This window comes from Cololabis saira, chromosome 10 (assembly GCF_033807715.1).
Source record: "Cololabis saira isolate AMF1-May2022 chromosome 10, fColSai1.1, whole genome shotgun sequence".
NCBI classification, from domain to species: Eukaryota; Metazoa; Chordata; class Actinopteri; order Beloniformes; family Belonidae; genus Cololabis; species Cololabis saira.
This window is the reverse complement of record NC_084596.1, coordinates 2,149,418-2,168,251: the sequence shown is the minus strand read 5'-3', so window position 1 is coordinate 2,168,251 and position 18,834 is coordinate 2,149,418. Positions and strand designations below refer to the sequence as shown.

The 18,834-nt window shown below is 44.6% G+C and overlaps 1 protein-coding gene across 1 annotated transcript; it reads left to right on the top strand.

Annotated features, from left to right (window-relative positions):
* Positions 1-11,337: 11,337 nt before the first annotated feature.
* LOC133452303 (uncharacterized) lies at positions 11,338-14,587 on the top strand. Its single transcript, XM_061731539.1, has 2 exons — positions 11,338-13,764; positions 13,935-14,587. The coding sequence occupies exon 1, from the start codon at positions 11,679-11,681 to the stop codon at positions 13,758-13,760; it is 2,082 nt and encodes a 693-aa protein (XP_061587523.1). The 5' UTR covers positions 11,338-11,678; the 3' UTR covers positions 13,761-13,764; positions 13,935-14,587.
* Positions 14,588-18,834: the final 4,247 nt, after the last annotated feature.

The following is an 18,834-nucleotide window of genomic DNA, read 5'->3' as shown; positions in this document are numbered from 1 at the left end:
GCAGGAACAGGACGAGGTGTGTCCGGGAACACCAACGGAGCAGGAACAGACTGGGGCTGGCGCCGCCGTCATCGTTTCCCCTGGGGTTGAACACACCGGGCCCCCCTCGAGCCAGGCGTGTTCCCCAGAAGGCCGGAAGAGGCTGGGGTGCGTCCGGGACCCCCACCAGGACAGGCTGGGGCTGGCGGCAGGTCCCCGTCCTCTTCACCATACGGTGGCAGAACTCCACTTGGTCACTGTAGGACACCTCCCACAGATCCACACTCTTTCCTGGTGGGTCCATGCTGGCTGGTCGGTTCTGTTATGATATGGTTGTTGTTCGGACCCAGATGCAGGAGAGAGCAGGAGGCCGGAGGCAGGAGTTCTCAAAAGCAAAGATTTATTAACTCCAACAAAAAGCGTTGCTTGGCAGGATGGCAAACACTCAGAACTGGGATCAAAAATGACCAAACACATGGGAAACACGGAGGGAGGAAACAATATGGACCAGCAGGGAGCAGGGGAAAGACAAGACCAGATATACATAAGGGTTAACGAGACACAGGTGCAGACGATCAGGGCCGATGAGAAACAGGAAGGTCAAACTAGAACTGAAACACAAGGACACGGGCTTCAAAATAAAACAGGAAGGGTGAAACCCTGACAATCTTGGTCATTTATGTGCCCTTGAAAAGGGGAGCTTAAACGAATAACACCACCAGATTTGTTTTAAATGTCTGAGCCTTTTGGTGAGTTTAATGGCGCTTTTCCACTAGTACCTACTAGGCTCGACTCAGCTCGACACGTTTCCACTAGGGGTCTTACCCTTCAGAGTAGATACTTTTCTGTAACTCTTCTGCAGAGGTTCTAAGCTGAATCAGGCTGTATCTGAAGTCATCACACTACATACCACCGATTGGTCAGTCAGACATTAGGATGTGGACGTCAGTTAAAGATCGACTCCGAGAGCAGCTTCTTGTTCATTCTACTCAACAAGCAACGCCAGCACAAAAGTCTGTTCCGTGCTCCAACTCTGAGGTGCAGACATTAACCTGGTGGCTGAGGAGAGAATTAAAAGGGATCTAGACGGGGCAACAAGGAACGATGAAGATCTACCAGGAGCTCTGTCAGTCCATAGCTGCTTACGGCTACCAACAAACTGTTCAGCTGGCAGCATTTAAAAGCCTTGCTGCGTGAAGCTTCCTCTCCCTCTCATTAACTTTCTTTAACTTGATATTTAACACAAGCCACAAGCCAAGCAGCACATATACAATCTTTTTCCTTCTTCGCTTGTGTCAGACACTCAAGTATGTCACAGCAGCCGAGCCGAGTTGAGAAGAGTAGAGTCGAGTAGGTACTACTGGACAAGCGCCATAACTAGGGATGTCCCGATCCGATCACGTGATCTGAAATCAGGCCCGATCACATTGTTTCAGACTTGATTGAAATCAGACGCTGCATCCCGATCAGGTATCGGATATACATCTTATTCTAACCCTTTGATCAGCGCATCAAACAGACTATAGAAAAAAGGCTAAACAACTGGTTTATCAACAAGCCACAGGTCAACGTAATTTTGTACGACAACGCTGCTAATATGAAGAAAGCTATGGGTGAGGTCGGGGTGCAGAGTGTGGGCTGTGTCACGTAAAGTGAGTTCATTAAAGTTGTTTATTTGTCGTGATCCGCGCACAGCAGTGTTACAGTGGAAGCAAATAAAGAAATGATAAATCACAATGGTGATTGAAAACCAAACTAAGCTGCCGTTGGTGTTGTCTTCCTAAGCTGAGCGTTCAGAAACACGCCACAGGCTGTGTCGCGCATTTTTGGCAACTTTTGCCAACACGAGGGCTTGCTTTCTCAACGCAGCTACCGTGAGGAAGATTGTAGGTCACTTTAAACACAAACATTTTATTCTAAAAAAGGCCAGTAAGAAGTAAGAGTTCAATCTAAAAAGCACATTACTGGCTGTTTTTATGACACTGTTGCTCTTTTATGTGCTTGTTTGTTTAAATTCCTGCTGGGTATTTTAGATGAGCTGCTGTTTTTATTTAATTCAAAATTATGTTGAAATTTGCACTATTTTTACTAGTTAATAGCTGCACTCTTATTATTTGATTGTTCAAGCTACCTTGAAGAAAAGTGCACTGTTTAAGTGCAAAATGATAAAATAAGGTGAATCAAATAAAAATAGGAGACAACCTGGATCTGTTCATTCCGATTTGGAGTCATCAAATCAAATGAATCGTATCGGGGCCAAAAAAACCTGATCTTGACATCCCTAGCCAATACTGTCCTACACTGAAATGGTGCCGGAGCGATCTCTGCTGACGTTGAAGTTAGTTTCTGAATCATCACAAGAATAAAACACATTATGCTGAAGTTAGTTTCTGAATCACAGCAAGCCCAAAGAACTGTTCTACTTTATTTTAGAGGAACGAGATCTTAAACCAGAAGCAGTTCAGAAGCCACAATAGTTAAACTGCTCAAACTAGGATTAAATTAACACTGGGATTTCTTTTATTATTCAATAAATATATAATTTGTTAAAATTTTAAATAGTATAATTTCACTGTTTTCATTGGTCGCAATATGAAATATTTTGTAAAATCTTTAAAAAAAACAACAAAAAGACAAAAAACATACAAACAAAATTAACTCTTTCAAATTCGTATCACCTTCATTGTTTTGTCAGATTAAACTGTACATCTGTGGTAGTAGAACTGTTGGTTTGTGGCACCGCCGGGTATTTGTTGCTATACACACCCTTTCACACCCGGGTGTAAGAGCGTCGGTGAATGTGGTGGGGGCCAAGTCCGTCTGGCCGGGCCTTAGGAAGGACGTCAGAGCCTGGGCGGCTTCCTGTGTGGCGTGTCAGCGGGCCAAGATACACCGCCATCCCAAGGCCCCCCAGGAGCCGTTTCTCATTCCTGAAAGGCGGTTCGACCATGTCCATATCGACCTTGTGAGCCCACTTCTGCCATCTCAGGGGTTCACGCATCTCCTCACCGTGGTGGACAGGACCACCAGGTGGTCGGAGGTTGTTCCCCTGTCATCCACAACGGAGTGGCCACGTCGTTGGCGGGGACGTACCCCCTGCCCCGACCCATGCCCCTTCCAAGTTGCCTTTGGCAGAGAAATATAATAATAATTAAAGCTGCAAGCAGCGATGAACGGGCCCTCGCACTCATGGCCACCGCCCCCCATTAGCATATCAGAAATGACACCACTCACGACTTCCTATGTCAAACCATTCAAAAGTTATAGCAGAAAAAAGGGACAACCAATCAGAAGAAGGGGCGGGGCTAATTCTGGCCAATGAAGGTCAAGGACTCCATAAAGAATCTGATGACACCACCCAGGACTCTCTATGTCAAACCATTCCAAAGTTATAGCAGAAAATCGGGACAACCAATCAGAAGAAGGGGCGGGGCTAATTAAGGCCAACGAAGCTTAAGGACTCATTACAGAGTCCCATGACACCACCCACGACTTCCTATGTCAAACCATTAAAAAGTTATAGCAGAAAATCGGGACAACCAATCAGAAGAAGGGGCGGGGCTAATTAAGGCCAACGAAGCTTAAGGACTCATTACAGAGTCCCATGACACCACCCACAACTTCCTATGTCAAACCATTCAAAAGTTATGGCAGAGAAAAGTTTTCCGGGGGGCGCTGTTGAGCCATTTTGCCACGCCCATTAATGCAAACCATGAAATATCAAATTTATCGCCAGGCCTGGCTTGCATGCCAAATTTGGTGACTTTTGGAGAACTATCAAATATGGACCAATCACATGAAGGGGGGGCGCGCCTTTTGGCGTCTAGCGTCGCCACGGTAACACTTTTGAAAGAGAAAAGTAATGCGTGGTGTCGCAGGATGTAGACGCACATTTTGATGTATAACACACCTGGGTGCACGTTACGGTTCGGGCTGAATTAACTGCCAAAGGAATGGCATACATTTCGCCAAAATGACACAATTTATTCAAAATCGCCGACGTCCTGTTCGGTTTCGGCCATGGCTCCAAGAGACTTTTCTTTAAGTTGTGCCATGATACATGTGTGTAGCGATTTTCGTGCATGTACGTGAAACCGTATTGTGGGGCTTGAGGCACAAAGTTTTCCGGGGGGCGCTGTTGAGCCATTTTGCCACGCCCATTAATGCAAACCATGAAATATCAAATTTATCGCCAGGCCTGCCTTGCATGCCAAATTTGGTGCCTTTTGGGGAACTATCAAATATGGACCAATCAGATGAAGGGGGGGTGCGCTTGTTGGCGTCTAGCGTCGCCACGGTAACACTTTTGAAAGAGAAAAGTAATGCGTGTAGTCGCAGGATGGAGACGCACATTTTGATGTATAACACATCTGGGTTCACAATACGGTTCAAGCTGAATTAACTCTCGAAGGAATGGAATATATTGCTCCAAAATTACGCGATTAATTCAGAATGTTCAAAATGGCCGACTTCCTGTTCGGTTTCGGCCATGGCTCCAAGAGACTTTTCTTTTAGTTGCGACATGATACAGGTGTGTACCGATTTTCGTGCATGTACGTCAAACCGTATTATGGGGCTTGAGGCTCAAAGTTTTTTCTGTCTGAACCAATCAGATGAAGGGTGGCCGCGCTTTTTTGCGTCTAGCGTCTCCACGGTAACGCTTTTGAAAGAGAAAAGTAATGCGTGGTGTCGCACGATGGAGACGCACATTTTGATGTATAACACACCTGGGTGCACGTTACAGTTCGGGCTGAATTAACTGCCAAAGGAATGGCATACATTTCGCCAAAATGACACGTTTAATTCAAAATGGCCGACATCCTGTTCGGTTTCGGGCATGACCCCAAGAGACTTTTGTTTAAGTTGTGCCATGATACAGGTGTGTACCGATTTTCGTGCATGTACGACAAACCATATTGTGGGGCTTGAGGCACAAAGTTTTCAAGGGGGCGCTGTTGAGCCATTTTGCCACGCCTATTAATGCAAACCATTAAATATCAAATTTTTCGCCAGGCCTGACTTGCATGCAAAATTTGGTGACTTTTTGGGGACGTTTAGGGGGGCAAAAAGGCCCTCCTTTCGTCAGAAGAAAAAGAAAGAAAGAAAGAAAGAAAGAAAGAAAAAATTCCTACAGATACAATAGGGCCTTCGCACTGCAAGTGCTCGGGCCCTAAAAATTCCTACAGATACAATAGGGCCTTCGCACTGAAGGTGCTCGGGCCCTAATAATGACTTGGATTTAAATAGCACCCTTCAAGGCACCCAGAGCGCTTTACAGAGATCATTATTCACTCATACACATCCTCACTGGTAGCTACGTTTGTAGCCACAGCTGCCCTGCAGACTGACAGAAGCATGGCTGCCATACCATGGCAAACGGCCCCTCCGACCACCAATATTCATACACATTCACACGGGGCAAGGTGGGTGAGGTGTCTTGCCCAAGGACACTACGACAGCAAACTGGGACAGAGTGGGATTCGAACCGCCGACCTTCCGATCATTGGACGACCCTTTCTGCCACCTGAGCTACTGCCGCCCCTATAGTCGATTTGGCCGATTGGTCAGACCTCCTAAGAGAGGTTATTGACACTGGGTGTAGTATTGTTTGGGGGGTTGGTTGTACTGTACGTAATGTCTATTCTGAGTGTTCGGGGGGGCATATCCTATTTTTATGATATGTCAAGGTAATGTCGATTTTGATATATTCATCTTTCAGGAAGAAACTGCCTCGAATTTGAAAAACTTCACCTTACTGAGGATATAAGTCAGCCAAAATGGGGAACACACCATCAGAATGCAACATGGGCGACCGCCTGAGATGTTGCATTTGTTCTAAAGTTCTACCTCCATGCTGCAACTCCGATAATATACAAAAAATGACTGTTTATAATCAGTACGTATATGCGTTCAATGGAGGTGAATACTACAGAGAAGTTGGCCACGATAATAAGTACAAGTGTGAATACTGCTTTCTAAAGGAAGTCAGGCATCAACAGGAAATGAGAGATGAAGAGAGGAAAAGAGAAGAGGAGCGAAGGAGGAGAGAAGAGGAAATGAGAAGAGAAGAAGAGCAAAAAAGGAGAGAAGAGGAGCGGAGGAGAGAAGAGGAAATGAGAAGAGAAGAAGAGCAAAAAAGGAGACAAGAGGAGGGAAGGAAGAGAGAACAGGAAATGAGAAGAGAAGCAGAGCAAAAGAGGAGAGAAGATAAAAGAAAAAGAGAAGAGCTTAATCAAAGATTACAAGAATCTAAGAACAAAGCTGAAAAGCAGCACGAAAAACAAGTTACACACACCATTTTACAGAAGTCGCAGAAAAAAGTTCTGAAAGGACATTTGGATGAATTTGAGGCCGACTACGAGTCAGATAATAGCAGTGAGGATTTTTTAGCAATCCTCTCTTTGAAATGTGACATTGAGGTTTCAGATCTCAGTCTCACTGAATTGACAGCTGATCAGCTGGGGAAGATCCTTCCAGTTCTGGACAAACTGCTCTTCAGTGAATGGATTATTGATCCACCATCACTCAGCACTCTGCAGCACACCCAGGTCTACGTCACAGAGCTGAGCGCCCTGTCTCTGGAAACTTCTGAGGGAGTTTTCTTACAAGCCATCTCTGACCACATGCACTTCCTGGTGGGGTCTATTGACAAATCAGCATCCAATTATTCTGAAAGTTTGACACTGACTCAAGCACTATATCTCACCTTGATACACTTCTTGGATGAGACTGGAAGGTATAATGGTGATGCCGTCCTCATCGCTAAACAATGGATGGGAGATGAGCTCTCCACTGAGAAAATCTTTGTTGTTGAATTCTTGAGCGTCCTCACATCATCACTGCAGAGTGCAATTGAACGGAGCTCTGTGTTTATTACAAAGATGGAAGTAGAATGCTTGAAACTTCTTTTATCAGCGCTCACAGATTCAATGCAAACCCACTCTGAAACCACAAAAATGATCCTAACACTTGTAGAAAAAAAACAATGGTCTCCAACTGAAGCACTTAATCTGCTCAAAGAACTGTCACAGAAATGTGCACAAGGTGATTCAGTGGTTAAAGTCTTGACATTGGTACAAGTGAATGACATATCTCCAGACTGGACAGATGAACGCGGGCAGTCTCTCACACAAGTCCTTGGTAATATGGACATCCATACCCAGGATTTCCAAAAGATTATCAGAAGGAAATATGAGCACAGTCTACTTTCACCTGTGGCAGAGTTAAAAATGTCACAGAATTTGGATGATGATGAAATTTGTTTCATTAAAAACATCACCACTGGTGTTGTAAAAAAATTAGAAAATGTACCAACAAATTCTCCATCTTCAAGATATTCCTTACAAGATGGAGCCTTGAATGAAGATAACATACAGAACTGTCTCTCTCTTCTCTGTAAAGCAGTTTTTGACACAAAAGGCTGGTGGCCTACAGTGAAACACATGGTGCACTGGTGTGTACTGGTGATAAAAAAGAAGACTGGAGCACCACAACTGGTTGGAATAGAAGAAGACCCATGTGTCATAGCAATGTTTGCAGCCGCATGTGTCTACATGGGAAACAAAGTGGACATTGTTCTGAGCTCTGTTGATCACTCAAAAGAGCAATCTGAGGAGTGGTCAGCCTTCTACCACAACCTTGGAATTTCTCTAAACACAAACATGAAGACAGACGCATCACTCAGAGATGTCTATGAAGCAGACATTGTGTATGGTGTATTGGATGACTTTGTTTCTGATTACTTTCAGCATGGCAAAAACGTGATGGAAAATAGACAACCTCAGCTAATTCGAGGTTTCATCATCGATGCAAAAAGCTTAAGTTCTTTGGAAAAACTGGATCTGTCAAAGCTCAAACAGAATGAATCTGAAGTTGTTGCTGCAGAAGTAATGGAGACCCTCATACACAAGTTCCAAAGTGAAGAAATGGGATTGAAATGCAGATTTATCAAGGGTCTCTTTCAGGGTCTCCACACAAATCTAATTGACACAAACACCAAGAGTGAATTCATCCAAGTCTTTAATAAAATTACTGGAAAGTCATTGCTTTCCAATCAAATCATCGTTTTGACCATTGTTGAGAATCTCCTCAAAGTGCTTACGAATGAATCAGTAGATGGGAAAATCATAACATCTGTTTCAAATCGATGGTGTTTGGATGTCTTGTTCACCTGTGCAGAGCAATTCCAAGGCTCAAAGGAAGAAGCAAAAGAAGTCTTTCAAGTGGCTTCAACTCTTGGCGTGCCATCACTTTGGCCACCAACAGAGATCTTGAGCCTCCTTGGAGCTTTAACTCACCACCATCACGATGAAGACTGCATTTCCATCATGAAAGTTTTACATCTGATGACAACATACCAGGTTTCATCCAAGTGGAAAGACGAGAGAAACCGATCTTTCCTTGAGCTTATAGATTCACATACAACTGAGAATCTGATTCAACATTTAGAAAAGAGCTTTGCAGATGAAGAAAGCAAAAATGTTGACATGCTCTTTAATGAAATACGTCAGATGAAAGACATAGATGAACAGACCCTGAGTAAATCTTACACAGTAGTAACTTATGTAACAAACCTCATTAAAAGTGGTGATATTGAAAAACACAAAGATGTACAGCGAGCAAAAACTCTGGGTCACAGTCTGGAAACAGAAGACCTTCAAGAAATCCTGGCAGTTTTATGCAATGCTGTTCACCTACAAAAGAATGAAGGGAAATGGTGGCCTAGGGCTACTCAGATGATGAGCTGGTGCCTCTTGGCCTTATCTGATACTGGAAAACTCTTGGAAATGGGAACTGGAGAAGGAAAGTCTTGTGTCATAGCCATGTTTGCAGTGCTGCGTGTGCTGAGAGGTGAAAAAGTAGATGTGGTATCCAGCTCTTCAGTCTTATGTCAAAGAGATGCAGGAGAATGGAATGAGTTCTACAAGTACTTTAACATTACAGTTGACACAAACACAAACAAGACAGAAGATAAAGATCGAAAAAAATGCTACCAGAAGGATGTGGTCTATGGAACCATTGATTCCTTTGCTGCAGATCACCTTCGCCAGATATTTGAGATGAAGGATGTGAGACCTGATCGCAGCTATCAGTGCATTATAATTGATGAAGTGGATTCCCTTCTGCTGGATCAAGGAGTGCAGCTGACCTACCTGTCCAGCCCCATGGTCTCCATGGAGCACCTGAACACCATCCTCGCCATGATCTGGGGCCACGTTTCTCAGTACGGCTTTCTGTCCTCAGGACATAGGAGATTTGTCCAGGGTCCTCCAGCTTCCTTCTTCAAGGCAGTCTTTGACTCAATCAACACAGAAGAAACTGGAATTGATGACCCAATGGACATTTTACATATTGCTGAACAAACCAACACTGTGCCAATGGGGTTTACAGAGGAGATCTTCAAAAGCGGAACACATGAACTTCCTGAAAAACTTAAAACTGTGAGTCAGGATGCCGTGGTTGAATTTTTTGAAGAATTGGAGGACTATGTCCCTTATGGGTTTACCATTTACACTTCAGACGATATGGGATTGCTCTATCTCAGAAAGGTTAGCCCGTATAACAAACACCAAATCCCAGAGCTAACGTTTCTTGTCTTGGAGGAAGGCTTGTGTTGTCCTCTCTATGACTCAGAAGAAAGTCTTATCAGACCAATTGCAGACTTTATCACAGAGAACATTCAGTACACCCCATGTACAAACAACAAAAACAAAATCAGTATTCCCGCATTCTTGAAAAGTCTGATTGAAAGCAAAGTGTCAGCGTGGGTTCAGAATGCTTTTCTGGCGATGCAGCTGAGGGAAGGAAGGGACTATGTGGTTGAAAACAACAATGTCTGCCCTGTGGACTTCAGATCCACTGGTATTGTAGAACTGAATAAGAAATGGGGCGATGGCCTGCAACAGTTTGTTGAGATTAAACACCAAATCAAATTGAGCACAATTTCAATGGTGACAAACTATATTTCTAACATCTCCCTTTTTAAGAAGTACCAGGGAAAGATATATGGAACAACAGGAACACTTGGCGGCAAAATAGATATTCTGTTTTTGCAGGACTTATATCCAAACCTGTCTGCCTGCAAAATACCAACTTTCAACAGGAAGAAGTTGTTTGAGGTCAAAGGTACACTGAAGAAATCACCTGAAGAGTGGAAATCTGAAATAAAACGTACAGTCATGGGTCAGATCTTGCCAAATTCATACAGGGGTGGAAGAGCAGCCCTGGTAATCTGTGAAACAATCAACAAAGCCAAAGAGATCTACGAAGACCTGAAAAGTAATGTCCTGGGTGAAATAATTCTCTACTGCCGCAGTGACAAAGACAGTTTGAGCAAAATGGAAAAGGAACTTCTTCCTGGAGACGTCATTGTTGCCACAAACCTGGCTGGGCGTGGCACAGACATTAAAGTGTCCGAACAGGTGAACAATAATGGGGGACTCTTTGTGATTCTCTCCTTCCTTTCAGAGAACCAAAGAGTGGAACTTCAGGCTTTTGGTCGAACAGCACGGAAAGGCAAACCTGGGTCTGCACAGATTATCACGTTCACTGAAAATCTGCAGCAAGATTTCAGTATGGTGACATCTCTAGAAGAAGTGAAGAGAAAAAGGGACAAATGTGCAGTGGAAAAGATAAATAGCATGATGGATGATGTTACAGAGATGAATCTGAGAGAGGAACTGTTTTCAGAGTACTGTGAAACACTTCAACACATTTACGGGGACACAGCTGGAGATGAAGAAAGAGCTGTTGTTGTGGCCATCATGAATGAGTTCTGGGGGATCTGGCTGCAAATTAATTCAGAAGACATTGAACAGTTGAAGAGAGATGAACTGCAACTGAGACTAAAAGCTGATTTGTCAAAGGCAAAAAGTGACTCTGAAAGCCAGACTTCACCTTCTTCTAGCATTTATCACTACATCAAGTTTGGAAATATAGCACTCAATGAAGGAGACTGGGAGGTCAGCACCAAGCTCTTTGAAAAAGCCATGGATCAAGATGAAAGCTGGGCAGCCATTGCTTTTTACAATCATGCATACTGCACAATAAAGCAGAAAAAGAAAGATTATCTCACTAATGCGAGAACAGATTTGAGAAAAGCACAAGAATCTCTAAAATATCTCATTGAGGAAAGCTTGATCTGTTTGCAGTTAGTGAAAATGGCTACTGCAACCTCAACCAACAATGACCCAACCAGCCTTGAAAAGCAATTCACAGCCAAGTGCAACATGTATAAGTTATTTGATGAGAACATCACTGGGGCCATCAAAAATCTGGATGAAATTGGTGAAAAAGGAGAGGATGCATTGACAGAAAAAATCGCAGTCTTCTCCCTGGTTTCAGGTGCTGATGAAGAACTCCAAGCTGAAGCTTACAACCTCTACAATAGAGGTCTGAAATTTATATTTGCTGTGACGCAAGAGCCCCCATTCTGGGGTCCTCTGCTCGTGCTCTTTTTTGGAATTGTTCAGATTGTTGCTGGAGTATTTCTCACAGTGGTTACAGCTGGTACTCTGGCTCCGGTTGGCATAGGACTCGCCTTTGAAGGCATATCAGACTGCATCTATGGTATAGTGGGCCTTGTGACAGGAGAGTTCAGCTGGACGTCATGGGCTATAGAGAAAGCCATTTCAATTGCTGTATCACTTATTTCCTTTGGAGTTGGACAGTTGTTAACAAAGGGCTTCAAAGTTTGCAAAATGTTAATAGAAGGTTTTGGTAAAAAGTTGAAGGCTTTGCCAAACTTTTCCTCCAAAGAGGTTAAAGCAAGCTTACGTAAGGTCGCAAAAACAAGCATGAAGAATGAAATAAAAAGCAGTTCGAAAAAAATTGTAGAGGAAGCCATTTTTCAAGGACTTGGGAAGGCAGAAGAAGCTCTACTGAAGGAAATACTTGAATTAATCAAAACAGATTTGTCAAAGAGAATTGCTGAAGATGTGCAAATCAACATAGACAACAAACCCTTGAGCACATTGGTAGACTCTATTATCCTCTCACACCTCGAAGATAAGGAACAACTCAACGATCTATTGAAGGACAAAAACGGGAATGACCTGTTGTTTATTTTCAAAAAGTGCAGCGAAACTGCACTACAACCATTTAAGGCTGACCTGGACTGGCAGAACAAGCTCAACTCATCCATAATCACAGTGATGGACTCAGCTAGAGCTCAAACTAATGGAAAAGTACATACAATTCTAACCATCATCAAAACTGTCCACTACACGACGCTGGCAAAAGATGCCATTGTTGCAGTACTCACTCTGTCCAACATGTTTTACTTAAAACTTGAGGAGGAGCTGAATTCTTTTGAGAAGAAAAGAAAAGAAAACACTATGACAAAGAAGGTTGAGATAAATGACCTGTCATCTTCAGAACTTGAGATTCTGAAAGAATTCAAGCAGGAGTTGGCCAGCACCATCAGTGCATTACTGGCTGATGCTTTAGTGGAAGTGTTCCACCAGAAGTTCTCCAGTCACATTGTTTCTTATGTTCAAGGTATAGTGAATAACTACTTAGTAGAAAAAACAAAAAATCGCTTTAAGATGGTAAAGGATAAACTCAGAGATCGCCAGAACAACAGGGACACTGCAAACATGCTGGAAAATCCAACTTCTAAACTTGCAGCAAATGTGAGTAAACTCTCAAGATCACATGCAGAGAAAGTCAAAAATCCTAAGACAAGGGGGACCATTTTTGATGTCCGAGTCCTGTCAGAGGTCACTGGAACTAAAGCTGTCATACTAACACAGGACAGACGTGGCAAACTTACTAAAATGCAAGTGGTGAACCCAACCAATAAACCTGCCAGTCAAACTGTTACACTGATCTACACACCAAAGAGTGCCCGATATCCTGATGGCCATTATGTGTTAATCAATAACACGGTCATATACATAGATGGCAGAAGCTCACTCTTCCATACTTTGGCACGAGGCATTAAACCAAATGCTGGTGAACATGAGGTTGCATTCGAAGCAAACCGGCTCAGATCCATCGAGGCTGATGCTCTCCTCAGACACCCAGACCAATGGGAGTTTTTAATCAAGCGCACAGAGTGGACTCAAAGATTCAGAGGTGGAAACTGGTACATGGCAGAGGGAGCTGAACCTAAAAGGATCATCAAAGAAAGTAAAACAGTAATCATAACAGGGGTTTGGAAAGTGAAACAATACAAGGAATGGCAAAAACATGCAACTCAAAATCCAGAAATGGGAAAAGTCATTAATACGGACAATCAGCCACCAGTTCGTAGTATACTGGAAGCTAAAAACATGAACCTGAGTGGCAAACTAGCACCAGCTATGCTTAAAGAGAGAGCAAAGTCTTCTCCTCTGGATCCCAATCTGATAACCGATGTGCAGAAATATCGTGGCCATGAATTTCCAGCTGTTTATGGGCCTAAAAAGGCACACAGTCAGTTTCCAGATTCAAAATATGAAGACTTTAGATCAAACTTGGCTATCACCATAAGTAAAGATGATGTTGAGGGGACCTTCAAACTGACAATCCTTGGTGCAATGATGAGATGCCAGCTGGACAGTGGCACCAGCTTCAAGACCTTGCAGATGAAGCGGAAGAATACAACCAGGCTTGCCATGTTTGATAACAGTTTTCAGGAACACAGTTTGAAGTTGGTGGACGGATGGTTTAGCCGGCTTCAGGGCACGGGTGTCATGGCGGTTGACCATCACATCACCATTAGGACCTGGATCAAAAGAAAGGGCTACAGGGACCAAAATGACCCACACACGGCCCAAGTCACCAACTTCCTGCAGTGAAAAGGTAACGTTTAACTTTTAATAGGTTACTGCATTTAAGCACTGACAAGTAATTCTTTTTCCGTCTCATTGGTTTTTGTTTTTTTTAATATTTTGAAAGTAAAACACAGTTACACTGTATACTTTTGCAAATGATGAACAGCTAACCGGAGTGGTTTTGTTTTCTTTCTCCAGTTGTGACCATGTGAGGAGAAACAACAGAGAGTGTCACGGCTCAGACAGGACAGAGAACCCAAATGCACAACACCAGGCAGGATCAGAGTCCAAGAGGCTTGAATCTTTGTCAAAAGGCAGGCAGGGGTCAAACCGGGTAGTCAGGCAGATCAGGCAAACAAAACCAAAAACGGACAGGCAAAAATCCATACCCCAAGAATCAGGCAGGCTCAAAGACAGGCAGGCAGGCAGAAACAAAACAGGATATGCAGGCTGGAAAGCGAGGCAAAAACACACGACAATCTGGCAAACTAGAAGGTGGAAATGGGCCGGTATATGAGGGGAACTGCTGATGAGGGAAACCAGGTGTGGAGCTGGGTGGGGAAGCACAGGTGAAGGGAATGAGTGGATTTCTGGTTGATTAGGGTGGCAGGATCTGGAAAAACAGGGGAGTGAGTTAAACAGTAAAAAAAAACCTATCCTACACTGTGAAACTGTGACAGAACCCCCCCCTCAAGGGACAGATTCCAGATGGCCCAAAACCCCCCACCCCGGGCAGGAGGAGGGGTCCCGGAGGAGGGCCCCGGCCAACACATGGCCAAAGCTCCGGGGGCCGTCCTCGGTGCCGGGCAGACCGACGAGGCAGTTCGGGGGGTCGCCCTTGGGGCGTAACAGGCGGATCCGGGGGTCGGTCTGGGGGCTTGGCAGACTGGTCAGGGGGTCGGTCTGGGGGCTTGGCAGACTGGTCAGGGGGTCGGTCTGGGGGCTTGGCAGACTGGTCAGGGGGTCGGTCTGGGAGCTTGGCAGGCTGGTCAGGGGGTCGGTCTGGGGCTGCGGCAGGCTGGTCAGGGGGTCGGTCTGGGACTGCGGCAGGCTGGTCAGGGGGTCGGTTTGGGACTGCGGCAGGCTGGTCAGGGGGTCGGTCTGGGGGCTTGGCAGGCTGGTCAGGGGGTCGGTCTGGGACTGCGGCAGGCTGGTCAGGGGGTCGGTCTGGGACTGCGGCAGGCTGGTCAGGGGGTCGGTCTGGGACTGCGGCAGATCCATCCAGGATCGCCTCAGGAAGGGGAACAGAGACCACCTCCAGAACAGAGACCGGCGGGACCGCCTCCGGAACAAGAGTCGGGGCTGACAGGAGGCGGGGAGCCGGAGTCGGGGCAGACAGGAGGCGGGGAGCCGGAGTCGGGGCAGACAGGATGCGGGGGGCCGGAACCGGGGCAGACAGGATGCGGGGGGCCGGAACCGGGGCAGACAGGATGCGGGGGGCCGGAACCGGGGCAGACAGGATGCGGGGGGCCGGAACCGGGGAAGACAGGATGCGGGGAGCCGGAACCGGGGCAGACAGGATGCGGGGGGCCGGAACCGGGGCAGACAGGATGCGGGGAGCCGGAACCGGGGCAGACAGGATGCGGGGAGCCGGAACCGGGGCAGACAGGATGCGGGGGGCCGGAACCGGGGCAGACAGGATGCGGGGGGCCGGAACCGGGGCAGACAGGATGCGGGGGGCCGGAACCGGGGCAGACAGGATGCGGGGGGCCGGAACCGGGGCAGACAGGATGCGGGGGGCCGGAACCGGGGAAGACAGGATGCGGGGAGCCGGAACCGGGGCAGACAGGATGCGGGGGGCCGGAACCGGGGCAGACAGGATGCGGGGAGCCGGAACCGGGGCAGACAGGATGCGGGGAGCCGGAACAGGAGCAGACAGGATGCGGGGAGCTGGAGCAGACAGGATGCGGGGAGCTGGAGCAGGAGCAGGAGCTGGAGCTGGAACAGGAGCCGGAGCAGGAGCTGGAACAGGAGCCGGAGCAGGAGCCGGAGCTGGAGCTGGAACAGGAGCTGGAGCTGGAACAGGAGCCGGAGCAGGAGCAGGAGCCGGAGCAGGAGCTGGAGCAGGAGCAAGCTGAGGCTGAGGCTGACGCCTTCGTCGTTGCCTCCCCTGAGCCTGCAGGCTCCTGGGCCCACCCAGAGCCAGGCGTGTTCCCCAGAAAGGGGGAAGGGACTGGGGTGGGTCTGGGACCACCTCGGGAACAGCAACAGGCCGGAACTGGGGGCATGTCCCCGTCCCCTTCACCGTACGGTGGTAGAACGCCACTTGGTCCCCATAAAAAAAATCCCACAAATCCTCTTCCTTACGTGGTAGGTCCATGTTGGCTGGGTTCAGTCTTGGCCAGATTGTACTGTCACGGCTCAGACAGGACAGAGAACCCAAATGCACAACACCAGGCAGGATCAGAGTCCAAGAGGCTTTAATCTTTGTCAAAAGGCAGGCAGGGGTCAAACCGGGTAGTCAGGCAGATCAGGCAAACAAAACCAAAACGGGCAGGCAAAAATCCATACCCCAAGAATCAGGCATGCTCAAAGACAGGCAGGCAGGCAGAAACAAAACAGGATATGCAGGCTGGAAAGCGAGGCAAAAACACACGACAATCTGGCAAACTAGAAGGTGGAAATGGGCCGGTATATGAGGGGAACTGCTGATGAGGGAAACCAGGTGTGGAGCTGGGTGGGGAAGCACAGGTGAAGGGAATGAGTGGATCTCTGGCTGATTAGGGTGGCAGGATCTGGAAAAACAGGGGAGTGAGTTAAACAGTAAAAAAAAACCTATCCTACACTGTGAAACTGTGACAGAGAGCATGAAAACAGCTGGGGTTGTGGACCTTCCTGGCCGTCATGAAGAGGCCTCTTTGGATTTGTGTCGAATACACTTCATTTTCTTTTGTTTTTAATTCAAATTGATTTTAAATTTTGAGTTACTGTTGATGCATTGCAGTAAACCAAAGTCAAAAGCAAAAGACCAGCAGCAAGTACATTTTCAAAAACAGAAGTAGACAAAGGATTTCTTTCCAACACAAGTTTTTAGAAACCACTTTGCCCTGTGTGTCGCATTAAAAATCAAACACATTTTACGTGGAAATAGAAACCTTACTGTAGATAATGTTACGACATAGTCAGTAAAGTACATCATCTCATTCATTATGATGAAAGAAATCTTACCACATGCTGATGCAATTTTATGGAAACTTTGAATTAAAACTTGTGAATTATTTTTGGATGCTTGTACATGAATCCTATGGAAGCGGATTACATTCACTTGAGAAAAAAAATCTGCTTTATTTTTCTGAATTAACGATATAATTATCTCAGAATTCCGAGAAAAGTTTTAATGAAAAAAAAAAATCTGCTCTGTTTTTCTGAATTTTTTTTTTTCATTAAAACTTTTCTCACTTCTGGTCAGCGAATAGATGGAGTAGACGTGTTTTGCGAGTGCTCCAGTCAGTGCCAAACTCTTTAAACCACCAAGCTCCAAGCTTTCACGATAAAAAGGAATCCCTATTGTTGCTTTTAATTTTCAAATAAGGGGGTTAGTTTGGTCTGTAGGTTGTTTTTCTTATTGATATTATTGTATTTCTTTTCATACTGTTTAATTTTTACATTTTGGACACTGGTATATGCTATGATTAACATGCCTATGCCTATTCAAAATCTTTGTAATTAACATTCCGCATAACACCTTTGTTACATTGTAAAAAACGTGTTAAAAAAACCTTTCTCAGGATTCTGAGATAATTAACTCGTGAATTCAGAAAAACAGAGCAGATATTTTCCTTTATTCAAATTTTATCTCGTTAATTCAGAAAAACAGAGCAGATTTTTTTTCTCTCAAGTGAATATAATACGCTTTCATAGAAAAGGAAAAACTGGTGTTTCTTCAATGATGATCTAAATTAGATATTCTTCACGTCAAAAGATAATTACATCCCCATAACTAAACTGTGGAAGTTATCCAGTACCAGTTTTCTAGTTTGTGTGAATAAGACTTTATTCACACAAACTAGAATAGAGTTATTTGTAATAACTTCATTTTAAAGTCATTTAATTTGAATATGGATAGAATCATATAAGAGTATGTTTCAGTTGTCAGTGTTGGACTCTATTATGAGCTCCTTCTCATACTGGCACTGAGGAATTATTGTAATTGGGGTTGAGTTCTCTCAGCTTTTTTTTTTGTCATAGTAACAAATTGCTATAGCGTGGTAGAAAATCAATCGTTTCAAGAACTTCTCTTCGCATTCAAAATAGACATTTTACTTACCTGTAATGTTTAAAGCCATATTATGTAGAAATAACAATACTGACATAATGTAACAATAAAGTTTATGTCAGCTGCTGGCATCACCAACAACAAAGTGCACTTATTGTGGGACAAAGTGATATTATAAGATGTGGCCGATCGGCCTCACTCATTAGCTCAGTATCGTCGGTTGGTCTTTCTTCAACAACGCAGACCTATGGTTCCCCACGGGGTCAGAAGTGGTATTACTACATGAAAAAGCTTTAACAAATAAATATACATAATGTGAAAGCAACATCTTTTCTTAATACTTCGTATTGCAAATGGGTTTATCAGCTTGTTAGTCATTTGCTGTAATCACGTCATGTTAATTGTCTGCTGGAATTAATGGTGTTTTGGAAAGGGGATTTTCATCCATTTAGTGGAAACATATCAATATATGTTAAGTTTGTCAGATTTTTTTTTTGTCTAATGATTTATATATTTTCTTTAATTATTATGCTACAACAATTAAATCCCTTCTAGATTGTACTAAATTTCATTAAATTTTACATGTTGATTTTGCATAGTAATAAGACATAACTGAATTTACATAAAATGTAATACATTTAAGGTTTCTCTTAGGAAACAGAAAGGTGGGGGATCTTCGACTCAGTTAATCATTGTTTTCTCTGTAACAGCTGCAAAGCACTTGTTTGGTGATTGTTGATTTTCAAATGAATAAAGATAATCACTTTGACCAAGTTGTTGCTTTTGGATTTTTTTCTTTAGGTGAGAGAAATATAGATCAATTAAATGCTGCAAGTCCAGTTTTGAACTTCTAATTAAATACGTTTCCTCTCTTGAGCTAAA